We start from the raw sequence: 13,723 nt of genomic DNA on the forward strand, positions 1-13,723 counted from the left end.
AGGTTTATGTTTGTGTGTATGTTCTAGCATCACTTCCAAATGGCTGGAAATATTTAGATGAAACTTGGTGCACATGTTACTTATATGTACACTAATAATATATAGGATAGTTAAATAAGCCTTACTCATCCCTATTTGCGAGGGTTGGATTTTTTTTGTCTGAAGTCCCATGCAAGCCTATTACTCCACAAGCTCCGCTCTGCATCTCCTGTTGAGTGTGTTGGTCCAGATTGCAAGCCACACTCCTCCCACAATCCACTTATTTTTGGCCCTTTCTGGGTTCCACTCAAGGCCAAAAACACAATTTTTGCCTGATGGGGGGCAATCACTGACCTTTCAGGGTCATTGTAGATTCCTAATTGTTTCTTTCTTAGGGTATGTTCACACTACGGATAATGAACGGAATCTCTGCCCGCAGAATTCCGCGAGCGGAGATTCCATTCTGGCGGCCGGCGCCGCAATACTTTGGCGGTAGGACTGCGCGGCACTGTGCCGTCACCATTGACGGCTATGCAGTGTTTGCGGACTTCCGCACAAAGAATATACATGCTGAAATTCCGCAGTGTGAAGGGTCTCGCGGAAGACCCATTCACACTGATGTTTATGTTCACAGCACATAATTCCATTCGCGGCATTCCACTCATGGAATTCCACAGAAATTACGTAGTGTGAACATACCCTTAGTTAAAGGAGAAGCAATGTCACAGTTTTAGCTGATCACACGGCAGGACACCTTTCATCCCTTCCATAATCTGTGTCTGTACCATAGTGCCCTCCAGTGGGTTCAGGCGCTGACATAATAATGACCCATTATTTCTACCGGGTCTCATTTTTTATCTAATTTTGGAGCCAAATACTTGTCATTGGGGCATATTTCTTACAAATTAATTGACTTGTTTGATTGAAATTCCAAGGGAAAAAAATTAAATAAAATGCACATACAGTTCTGTATGGTTCCCATTGACTCCCATGTAAAAAAAAATAAAAATGTATAGGTTTCAATACGGTTTTTCACCCGGACCATAAAAAGTGGTAGGCTACGGTTTTGGGTAAAGGAAAAGAAACTGACAAAACCATTCAGGCTGCAAAACGGACACAACCTGATGCATCTTTTGGCATATGGTTTTCAATACAGTTCCATACAGTTTTCAAATTGAAAACGTATATGGGAAATTTATGGCAAAAAGTGGTGTGAATGCAGCCTGTTGCTGATTCCAATGCAGATTTTCTTTATTAGATCCATTGCACTGTTTCTGAGTTATGGATAACTCCTAATATGTAAGTTATCTTGGTGCATTGGGGGGGGTTGCGGTTCCCCAGTCCCCTTGGTGCACTGTTCTGCCCACACCAGTCCTGTGATTCAACCCCCTTCACAAATATCATACTCTTAGGCGACCAATGCCATGGGTCATTGCCTAGCCTAGGACATGTTGACCACATCCGGAGCAGGAAGAAGACGGCGGCGAAGGAACGAAACAAGATACTGGGACATTGGGGGACTGGAGGCAGGCAAGTCATCTTGAGTGTTTTATTTTCTTGCATCCCAGTCATTGTGGAAAATTTCCTCCATGAGACCACTTCTTTAAATTACTCACATCTTTGGCAGGGTCCAGGGATACACTCGGGGAGCTTTATCAAAACCTTTGCTGAGAAAAAGTTGACCAGTTGTCCATAGCAACCAATCAGATCGCTTTTTTTTACTTTTTCAGAGGCCTTTTAAAAAAAAAAAAAAAAAGAAGTGAAAGAAGCAATCGGATTGGTTGCTATGGGCAACTGGTCAACTTTTCCTCTGCACGGGTTTTGATAAATCTCTGAGTCCTTAATGTAGGCTCACAGTGAGAAGTCACAGGGTGTTATATCTGGAAATTGTGGAAATTGTGGCGGCCAAGTCTAGGTGAACTTTGCATTTGTTCATTGCAAAGAACAAATTTACTTTGGATGAGGACCTCATGTCTTCTATAAGGCTAGGTTTACACTGCGGAATCTTCAGGCAGAAAAGTTCCGTCCGGAGATTCCAAGTGCGGCCAGCGCCAGGACCGTGTGGACACGGCAGTCTCCAATAGCAACACTATTCTTCAGGCGGAAATATCCAAACGGATTTTCCGTTCACAAATTCCGAAGTGTGAATTTGTCAACGGAAACCCATTCACCATACAGTACATTTTAGCAAGCAGAATTTCTGCCTGCAATTTCAAAACGGAATTGCAGGCGGAAATTCCGTAGTGTGAACCTAGCCTAAGGGCACAGTTTTTCTGAGCCTTAAAAGGGGTACTCCGGTGAAAAACATTTTTTTTTTTAATGAACTGGTGTCAGAAAGTGAAACAGATTTGTAAATGACTTCTATTAAAAAATCTTTACCCTTCCAGTACATTTTATCAGCTGTATGCTAGAGGAAATTCTTTTCTTTTTGAATTTCTTTTTTATCTTGTCCACAGTGCTCTCTGCTGACACTCAGCATAGGTTTGCTATGGGGATTTTCTCCTGCTCTAGACAGTTCCTGATATGGGCATCAGGTGTCAGCAGAGAGCACTGTGGAAAAGACAAAAAAAAAGAAATTCAAAAAGAAAAAGATTTACAAATCTGTTTAACTTTCTGGCACCAGTTGATTTAAAAAAAATAAAAAAAAGTTTTCCACCGGAGTACCCATTTAAATTCTAGCATCATGGCTATTGATCTTCCCACTGAGGTGAAGGTTGCCTCATTGCTGAACACTAGCCTGTCAAGTGAATTCATCCTCTTGCATTCTTCCTTGCAAGTCAATGCAAACATCACAGGATTTGGGTTTGCCATCTTGTTTTAGATGTAAACTATATGACTTAGGCCAGGTTCACACTACGGAATCTCTGGGCAGAATTTCTGCTGGAGATTAAGCCAGCAGCACTAAGATCGCACGGACTGCATTGCTGTCCCCATAGACGGCAATGCATTTCTGGGTGGATCTTTTGGGAGATCTGCTCAAAAAATGCATTGCCATCTTTGGGGACAGCAGTGCAGTCCATGCGGTCTTAGTGCCCACCAGCCAAATCCCTGGCAGAAATTCTGCCCAGAGATTCCGTAGTGTAAACCTAGCCTTACAATGCAGATATTCCTTACCGTGGTTTGTGGCAACTGTAGTTCCACACTAGTCAGCCCGATTGTCTCTCAAGGACTATGCCACCCAAACTTCTTCCATATAAAGTGGCTTATATTGCTTCACCCAAAGCAAATTTAAATTTTTATGGGGAGCACGTTTACCAAACTAACTGTGAAATTGTTACAGTAACGTCACAACAGACCCAGATATTGCAAATTACAAACACGCAAAAAGCTTTTTCTTGCCTCAATATAGTCATCCTATATATTTCACAGTTTTTTTTTTCCATGTACAGCAGCCAGGGTAGAGTCACTAGGGCTTTAACAACATCCTAAAAAAATTGTTGTAGTCGAAAGGCAGGAGATGATTCAAAAAGGAAAATTAATCCTATTTCTCTTCTGTATCTACTGCAGAAAATACATAAAAATCTGCAACCCATAATGGGGGCAATTTATCAATGACTGATACCAGAAAACAAAAACTGCATGTGTGAATACAGCTGGATTCTCTAGGAACTGCAGCTGTTTGGTTACATCCATCCAGTACACCAGTATTTCCCAACCAGGGTGCCTCCAGCTGTTGCAAAACTACAACTCCCAGCATGCCCGGCCAGCCTTTGGCTGTCCGAGCATGCTGGGAGTTGTAGTTTTGCAATAGCTGGAGGCACCCTGGTTGGGAAACATAGCAGTACACAGTTGCACAAGCACACAAGGCTAGTTAAAACAGACTATGAAGGCATTCATCTACTGGGTGTGACAAAGTGCTCAAATGTCATCCTGAGTATGGTTCATATTGTTGATGTTGTAAATAATCTGGTTTGTGTACTGCAGGTTGTGGGATGCTACAAAAGAACTGGAAAATGTATTTAGGACAGATTGTCCCAACCATTTGTGATCCACATGTAATATAGTTTAACCGAATGTGGCTCCTGATGATTACAAAAGGAGAAAAAAAAAATCTAAGCTGCTTATATTTGCTAACTCTGGTAGTTAGGTTATGTCTGCCCCTTTGACAAATCTTGAGTCTCCTATGGCAAACCACACAGCAGGGGGATCTTAAAGGGGTTATCCAGGAAAAAACGTTTTTATATATATCAACTGGCTCCAGAAAGTTAAACAGATTTGTAAATGACTTCTATTAAAAAAGCTTAATCCTTTCAGTACTTATGAGCTTCTGAAGTTAAGGTTGTTCTTTTCTGTCTAAGTGCTCTCTGATGACACAAGTCTCGGGAACCACCCAGTTTAGAAGAGGTTTGTTATGGGGATTTGCCTCTAAACTGGGTGGTTCCTGAGACACATGACATCAGAGAGCACTTAGACAGAAAAGAACAACCTTAACTTCAGAAGCTCATAAGTACTGAAAGGATTAAGATTTTTTAATAGAAGTAATTTACAAATCTGTTTAACTTTCTGGAGCCAGTTGAGATATATTATATATATATATACACACATATATATATATATATATATATATATATATATAAAAATGTTTTTCCTGGAATACCCCTTTAAGCCACATGTGGCACTCAAGCACCTAGTTGTGAACCACTACTTTAGGGCATATTCACACAGTACAGATTTGATAAAAAGCAGCTTTCAATTAAGATCCATTCCTTTTATTTAGCATAAAATAATTCTTTTAGGGTAGGGTCACAAAACTGATCCGCAGCGTATTTTAGGCTGCGGATCCGCCGATGACCTGACCCCATAGTGTGCCTCCTGCTGTGCCTGTCTGCACGTAGCGGCAATCCACCGCTATGACCTGTGAGTCGCCACACGCACAGTGGGGTATATTTATCAAAGGATTTAGACTGTTTTTTCCTGTCTAAATTTGTCGCACAGAAAGTCACAGTCTAAATATGTGCGACTTTTCTGCGACTTTTGCTTTAGAGGATTTTTAAAACATGATGCATTCTAGTCCATTTTAGACGGAAAAATGCATTGGTGCTGAATTTATCAAAAGCGACTTTTCAGCGACAAGTCGCATCGGCTAAAAGTACACCGAAATGTCAGACCATGCTGGAGCAGGTTTAAATATAGTCTAAAGCATAGATCACAAAGTCTGTGCACAGAATTTATCAAGAGCCGTGCGCCTTTTGATAAATTAGGGGCACAATAGACCGGCCTAACCCTCTGTAGTTTGGTCTATATTGATGCGGGACACAGACAGCGTTGATAAATCTCCCCCAGTGTATAAAATATGCTGCGGATCAGTTACGTGAGACCCTACCCTTAGGGTACGTTCAGACGGGCGCATTTCTTTTCAAGCTCGCAGCAAATTTCCCGCTAAGAATTTGAAAAGGGGCGAGGTCTACGTGCGCTACAAGCAGCAGATTTTTGCCAGCGTAATCTCCACTGTTAAAAATCCTCTGCAGACCCTATTGACTTCGATGGGGTCTGTGGTCAATTTTCAACAGCAGAGATTCCGCTGGCATAAGTCTGCTGCTGGTAGCGCAAAAAAATAAATAAATAAAACAACTCACCAGATCCACAACTGTGGATTTCACCACTTCAACGCCACAGCGGATCCTCTGTGAGTACATCTTCAGGGTACATTCACAAGGGCGGATGTTCTGCAGCAGATTTTGTTGACTTCAAATGGGATCTGCTGCACGGTTTACTGCAGTGGAAAATCTGCCCATGTGACCATACCCTCAAACTGCACTGTGTCAATTTGCGTTAGCCATGTGTAAGTACCCTAAATAATGCCAAACCTATAATTCCTCTGGAATCTCCATGTCCAGTCCACAAAGTCTGCACATAAGACCACACAAGTGTCGTCACACGTGCTGTATGTTCCTGCGTATTTTCTGCTTTCTTATTTCTTAGGGTAAGTTTGCACTTGACAGATTTGCAGCAGAGTTTTCTGAATGGGGTTGCTTCTGCAACAGGTTTAGGGGTTTCTCCTGACCAAATTCTGATGAATAATACAAAGACATTTCTGCAGTAAATTGACCACGTGAGCCATTCCTCAAGAACAACTTTAAAGGATGTAAATACAACTTGCATTGGGTGCAACCCTAGAAGAACTTTTTATTGCACTGAACAGACTAATAATTCTTTTAGGGCAGCAATGTCCCCTGTGCTAACTGGTTTGAATTTAATGTAGCCTTCTGGCATCACCAGTAAAATGTATCTATACAATAAATCAACACCAAAGTATCGATTTATATATATTTTAGAATTCAATATTACTGTCAAAAATACATTGTATGATTTACATAGGTTTTGTGCTACATTAGAACACAAAACAAATCACTGTAGTAAATGAAACATTAAATATTAAATAAACAAAATAAAACAAAAAGGTGTAAACACTAAACTAACATGGAGAATCGCTAATGCAGCACGCACCTAATCAAAGTGGTATTACATAGTAGAAAAATGGATTAGGACTCTATTCTTTTCCAGTCTACACAAAATGACACAGAATGCACTGAATAAAATCTCGGGAGCTGGTCCATTCTTGGGTCACGTCTATTTAGACCAGAGTCAGGGATGTCAAGCCAATTTTATTTTTTGTCAAAGATTTTCTTTACTGTGGTTAGCTCAGCATCTGGATGAAAACTGTGGGTTTGTTGGAGTTTCTATGTAAGATTTCAGTTCATATGCTGCCCCACTGTCAACTTCCATGGACTTCCGAGAGAAAAGAAGTCTAACATCTTTGTGGAGGTAGATCTTTCCAGACTTTGAACTTTGGAACCTGGAAAGAAATTAACAGTTTTAAGAATTAAAGTGCCCAGATGTAGAACATTTATAGAGTTGTGCCTCTGTATTTGTCCCCTGAATATAACATTTATGGTGTTATTAATGCTAGGAATTCCATTTGCAAAGTACAACATTTGCTAATATAAACAGTAATGGCCATAAATGTTGGCACCCCTGAAATTTTTCAAGAAAATGAAGTATTTCTCACAGAAAAAGATTGCAGTAACATGTTTTGCTATACACACGTTTATTCCCTTTCTGTGTATTGGAACTAAACCAAAAAACGGAGGAAAAAAGCAAATTGGAAATAATGTCACACTAAACTCCAGAAATGGTCTGGACAAAATTATTGGCACTCTCTCAAAATTGTGGAAAAATAAGATTAAAGGAGCATCACATGCTGGAAACAAACTCACATGGGGCAAGTAACTGGCTTGGACAATATAAAAATAACATCTGAAAGCAGGTAAAAAAGGAGAAAAGTGCACTTAGTCTTTGCATTGTGTGTCTGTGTGTGTGCCACACCAAACATGGACAACAAAAAAAAAGGAAAAAAAGAGAACTGTCTGAGGACTTGAGAAGCAACTTGTGGAAAAAATATCAACAATCTTAAGGTTACAAGTCCATCTCCAGAGATCTAGATTTGCCTTTGTCCACAGTGCGCAACATTATCAAGAAGTTTGCAACCCATGGCACTATAGCTAATCTCCCTGGGCGTGGACAGAAGAGAAAAATGTATGAAAGGTGTCAACGCAGGATAGTCCGGATGGTGGATAAGCAGCCCCAAACAAGTTCCAAAGATATTCAAGCTGTCCTGCAGGCTCAGGGAGCATCAGTGTCAGCGTGAACTATCCGTCAACATTTAAATAAAATGAAACGCTATGGCAGGAGACACAGGAGGACCCCACTGTTGACACAGACATAAAAAAGAAAGACTACATTTTGCCAAAATGAACTTGAGTAAGCCAAAATCCTTCTGGGAAAACATCTTGTAGACAGATGAGACCTTTTTGGTAAAGCTCATCATTCTACTGTTTACTGAAAACGGAATGAGGCCTAAAAAGAAAAGAACACAGTACCTACAGTGAAATATGGGGGAGGTTCAATGATGTTTTGGGGTTGTTCTGCTTCCTTGAATGTGTGAAAGGCATCATGAAATCTGAGGATTACCAACGGATTTTGGGTTGCACTGTACAGCCCAGTGTCAGAAAGCTAGGTTTGCGTCCGAGATCTTGGTCTTCCAGCAGGACAATGACCCCAAACATACGTTAAAAAAAACACCCAGAAATGGATGGTAGCAAAGCGCTTGGGAGTTCTGAAGTGGCCAGCAATGAGTCCAGATCTAAATCCCATTGAACACCCGTGGAGAGATCTTAAAATTGCTGTTGGGAAAAGGTACTCTTCCAATAAGAGAGACCTGGAGCAGTTTGCAAAGGAAGAGTGGTCCCAACATTCCGGCTGAGAGGTGAAAGAAGCTTATTGATGGTTATAGGAAGTGACTGATTTCAGTTCTTTTTTTCCAAAGGGTGCACAACCAAATATTAAGTTAAGGGTGCCAAATATTAAGTTAAGGGTGCCAATAATTTTGTCCAGCCCATTTTTGGAGTTTGTGACATTATGTCCAATTTGCATTTTTTCCCTCCCTTTTTTGGTTTAGTTCTAATACACACAAAGGGAATAAACAAGTGTATAGCAAAACATGTGTTACTGCAATCCTTTTCTGTGAGAAATACTTCATTTTCAAGAAAAATTTCTGGAGGGGGCCAACATTTATGGCCAGGACTGTATAATATGTAAATTGTTTGTGATCATAGGGACTATTCAGATTTTATTGTATAGATCATAATTGCTCTATTTTATTATATTTTACTACTAATGAGTAGTTACGGATTTGATTGACATCCGATTGTCATATGATGTAATGTTTGTGGTGTGAACCAGTGATTAAAGGAGTAGTCCAGTGGTGACTCAGTGGTGAGCAACTTATCCTCTATCCTAAGGATAGGGGATAAGTTGCAGATCGCGGGGGGTCCGACCCCTGGGGCCCCCTGTGATCTCCTGTACGGAGCCCCAACAGCCCGCGGGAAGGGGGCGTGTCGACCTCCGCACGAGGCGGCGGCCGACACGCCCCCTCAATACAACTCTATGGCAAAGCCGAAGCGCTGCCTTCGGCAATCTCCGGCTCTGCCATTGAGATGTATTGAGGGGGCGTGTCGGCCGCCGCCTCGTGCGGGGGTCGACACCCGCTATCTCGGCGGAGAGCCGGGGCCCCGTACAGAGAGATCGCACGGGGCCCCAGCGGTCGGACCCCCCGCGATCTCAAACTTATCCCCTATCCTTAGGATAGGGGATAAGTTTTTCACCATTGGACTACCCCTTTAAGTATTTACTGTTATATACTCACTCTTTGTAAACCACAGTTCTACTAGGCCTGATGAAGAGAATTCATTTTTAAATTTGAAAGCTGTAGCCTTTTGCTCAATACATATTTTTTATTAACTCCATCTTATTTTAGAGATCTATCAACATGAGAGGAAGCACCTTGTACTGGTCGGTTTTCCCAACACACAGGGAATTTGATTTACCTTGTCCACTGGACTCAGCGGACCAGGGTTGACAAGACAGCTGATCTTGACTTGGGATTCTACATGTCTCACGAGATGTTGCACTCTTAGTGGAACACGATCCGGTAAGAGGCTGTGTTAACACATCTGTCCCATTATCATACATTCTTCACGAGGGCGCACCTTAATTTCTTCTTTTTTCTAGGATGCTGCTGCTCTAGTTAGTAACACTGTATAAGTCATGCTCCTTAACCCCTTAAGGACTCAACCCATTTGGGCCTTAAGGACTCAGAAAATTTTATTTTAGTTTCTTCCTCCTTGCCTTTTAAAAATCATAACTTTTTTTATATTTTCATCCACAGACTAGTATGAGGGCTTGTTTTTTGCATGACCAGTTGTCCTTTGTAATGACATTACTCATTTTAACATAAAATGTATGGCGCAACCAAACAAAATACTATTTGTGTGGGGAAATTGATAAGAAAACAGCAATTTTGCTAAATTTTGGAAGGTTTCGGTTTCATGCTGTACACTATTTTATACGGTAAAATATAAAATTTTTTTATTCTGCGGGTCAATACGATTGAAAGGATACCAATGCTTACATACTTTTCTATTATTGTACCACTAAAAAAAAAAAAATATAAAAAAATAAAAAAAAAATCGCTAACATTTTAACAAAATTTGTGCGTTTACAATCCCTCTATTTTGCTCACCTATAACTTCTTCATTTTTCTCTATAAGCGGGAGTATGAGGGCTCCTTTTTTGCACCACGTTTACATATATAAAAAACTTTTAATACATTTTTTATAAAAATTTTTGGGGACTAAAATAAAATGTTATAAAAAAAAAAGCAGCAATTTTGGACTTTCTTTTTTACGTTCACGACGTTCACCATACGGGATTATTAATATTATATTTTAATAGTTTGGATATTTACGCACGCAGCGATACCAAACATTTTTATTAAATAAATGTATTTTTATTTTTTTTTAACACTTTTTGGGGGTAAAATTGGGAAAAAGTGAAAATTTAAATTTTTATTGGGGGAAGGGTTCTTTCAAAAAATTTTTACTTTTATTTTTAAACTTATGTCCCCTTAGGGGACAATTTATAGCAATCATTTGATTGCTAATACTGTTCAGTGCTATGCATAGATGAACAGATTACAGATGAACAGGATCGCCGCCGCCGCAGCAGCATGCATTTTTCTGACCGCACTCCCGCAGATGTCGTGATCTGTATTATTCACGGAATCTGAGGGGTTAATGGCAGACATCCGCACGATCGCGGATGTCGGCCATTACCGGCGAGTCACTGGCTGCTATCAGCAGCCGGGAACTGCCGCACATGACTCTAGCATCGCTCTGATGCTCGCAGTCATGTACAGGACATAAATGTACGTCATGCTGCTTTAAGTACCACCGCACCAGGACGTACATTTATATCCTGCGTCATTAAGGGGTTAATAAACTGCAGTATTTAAGTATATGGGATAGACAGCCTTGTACACTTCGCTTTCTCCATCGGTCACATACATTTGAGTGCATGCTTGACTGCGATCCCATTTAAAAAAGGGAACACAGCACACCTGATCCCAAGATCAGTGGGGGTGCAGTCCCCTGTGATCATATATTGTCTATCCTTTAGATATGTGTTAATTTTGTGACAACACTTTTAACCGCTTCCAGATTTATTTTGCCGCATCAGGCTTTTTTTTTTATATAATTTTTATTTTAGTTAACTTATTTCTTAATATTGTGGGTGTAGTAAATGTATTAAATTATGTTATTTCACATATTATGTACCCCATAAAGTCATATTAGACCTTTTTGGGACATTTTCACAATAATTCCTTTATTTAATTGCAGAATTTCGACTCTCCTCATTGAGGACTGTGTATATTGGGGAAAGCAGGAAAGGCATAACAAAGTCCTTGGCTCTTTCTAGAAAGCCTGGCTGTCACATGCTGCTCCATCACTCTGCAAGGACGTAATTTGCTGGCTAGATGTTTATAGTCAGACTGCATTGGAATGTATCGACATTTATAAGTTTGAAAATAGTAATTCTTTTGGTTTTGTGTGTTTTTATTATCTGTAATAGGGCCGTATAAATAAAAATAAGAAAAAATATAAAGTTATATTTTCAGACAGATAAACTGATTGAATACATTTATAGTGTAATTCTATACTGTAGATGGATATGGGATTACCTCAGGTGGATGAGGTAGCGCAGTGTCCGCTCTTCTGTCTTCATGATGTTCTCAGGGACTGTTACTTTCTTATCTCGTTTCCCAGGAACAGAAAACGTTCTCTGTCGCAGGAATGTCTGGTGATTGGGTGGCATTTTTTGCAAGTCATATTTCACCACAAACATCTTCACCACAGTCTTGTTTGGATTAAATAAGGTCTGAAGTGCAAAGAGAAGAATGCTAAATAGGTGAATTTAATACAAAGAATTACAGAGACTTCTTACTCACCTCCAGCGTCCTGCTCTGGTCCCAACTTTTTAATCTGCAGTGGGATGTGTTTTCACTGGGAGGCCCCTGGGCCTAGTGTGTCATACTGCAGCTCGGCAAATTGCGCTGCCCACTAGATGTCCCACCTGGGCAAGAGATTTGCTGAGTGGCAGACACATTGGGCCCAGGTGCTTCCCAGCGACAACAGTCATGCTATAGCTCAGAAAGAGGATCAAAGACAGGGACTGAAACCGGACACCGGAGGCACTGCTAGAGGTAAGTAGAAGTTTATTTTTATATTCCACACAATGGGCATAGTTAGGGGCGGAAAGAAAATAATAAAAATAAAACCCTCTCCCACTAGATAAACCCTTTAACCCCTTAAAAGGACCAAGCCCATTTTGACTTTAAGGACCTGGCCAATTTTCGTTTTTGCACTTATGATTTTTAGAAGTGGAGTAGGAAAAAACAAAAAACTCTTTAAATTTTGCACATACAAACCCATATTTGTAATTGCAACATTTAATAACAAAATCTACGGCAAAACCAAAAAATACTTGTGGGGTGAAATTGAAAATAAAACTCCCATTCTGTAAATTTTGGGGGCTTCCATTTCTACAAAGTAAAATTTTCAGTAAAAATGACACCTTATCTTTATTCTGTAGGTCCATACGGTTACAAGGATACCCAATTTATGTAAGTTTTATTTTATTTTACTACTTAAAAAAAAAAAAAAAATTATAAACTACATGCACCAAAATTAGTATGTTTAAAATGGTTATCTTCTGACCCCTTTAACTTTCATTTTTTCCCGCATACGGGCCTATATAAGGGCTAATTTTTTTGCGCACTGATCTGTAGTTTTTATCAGTACCATTTTTATTCTGTCCTGCAGATAGGGTATAAGTGTCTTACACTGCAGATCTCCTTTAAGGTAGTGATGTTTCATGGACACTGGACACTGTCTCCTGCACTTTTTATAACATTCTGTATAATCTTTTGTAAAGCCACAAAGCTCAATGACAAGTCAGTCTCTGGACGACATGGTGTAAGGGAAAACCTGCCAGGCTTCAAAGTCTGTGAAAAGGGCAGCTATTGCAGTTTGGGAGGGGATGTATAGTAAGTGCCCACTAGGTAAACCCTTTACAGGCCTTTGGCAGAAGTTTGGTTAACAGGAAGGCCCCCCCCTCATCAACTCATCCTGCTGGTGGTCACTGCAGTACTAACTGGTAGTTTTGCACAGTTTTAGAGATCAGAAAACAGATAATTGAACATACCACTTGAATAGTTCCAGAAGGAGGTATGCGATATCCCCTTTTGCCAAGAGATTCCAGTGTAATGTTACCCTATTATATAAAAATATTATTAATAATAAAAACTAACATAATAGTCTACAAATCATAAGGACAGTTTTTCTTTAATAAAAAATAAATAAATAAATCACCAGTTTTCAATATAAACATGTAACAAAATCTCCCTACATAGAGGGAATCAAACAAAGATCTATTAAAGAGTATCTGTCACTAAACTAAACTTTTAATATATTGTTCCTTATGTTATTATAAGACACTTTGCTATTTAATATGATTGAAATGGCCACTATGTGGCTTCTGTTCCCAAACAGTAAATTTGGTTTCCACCCGGACTTGCAGAAGTCCAAATTCAGGGAGTGTGTGTGGGGCATGGCAAGTCACTGCTGGGGAACGACCACTTTCTCCTGCCAGGAGCTCACACAATGAACAAGGGGATAGGTATGATACAGAGCTTTTTTGTAGGGCAGGAGGAGTGTTCGGAGTAGTTAGTGGATATAATCTGAGTTACTTTAGGTACTCTAACAGTAATAAAGAGCAAGGGGACATGCCTGTCTGTGAGGCCAGGCCGGTCTACACTAAGCAGCCAACACAAAAGGAGCTCCCTATC

At 40.1% G+C, this 13,723-nt stretch overlaps 1 protein-coding gene across 3 annotated transcripts in view; it reads right to left on the minus strand.

Moving 5' to 3' along the window:
* Window positions 1–6,232: 6,232 nt before the first annotated feature.
* The window catches only part of ATOSA (atos homolog A), a 66,492-nt gene continuing 59,001 nt past the window's right edge, over window positions 6,233–13,723 (minus strand). For all 3 annotated transcript variants that reach the window (XM_056572339.1, XM_056572337.1, XM_056572336.1), the window contains exons 10-12: window positions 13,081–13,149; window positions 11,558–11,754; window positions 6,233–6,775 (exon numbers count right to left, since the gene is read on the minus strand). In XM_056572339.1, the coding sequence (XP_056428314.1) occupies window positions 6,622–6,775; window positions 11,558–11,754; window positions 13,081–13,149 (420 nt within the window). In that variant the 3' untranslated portion in view covers window positions 6,233–6,621. The remainder of the gene's footprint in view (window positions 6,776–11,557; window positions 11,755–13,080; window positions 13,150–13,723) is intronic.

The sequence above is a fragment of the Hyla sarda genome, chromosome 4 (genome assembly GCF_029499605.1).
Source record: "Hyla sarda isolate aHylSar1 chromosome 4, aHylSar1.hap1, whole genome shotgun sequence".
NCBI classification, from domain to species: Eukaryota; Metazoa; Chordata; class Amphibia; order Anura; family Hylidae; genus Hyla; species Hyla sarda.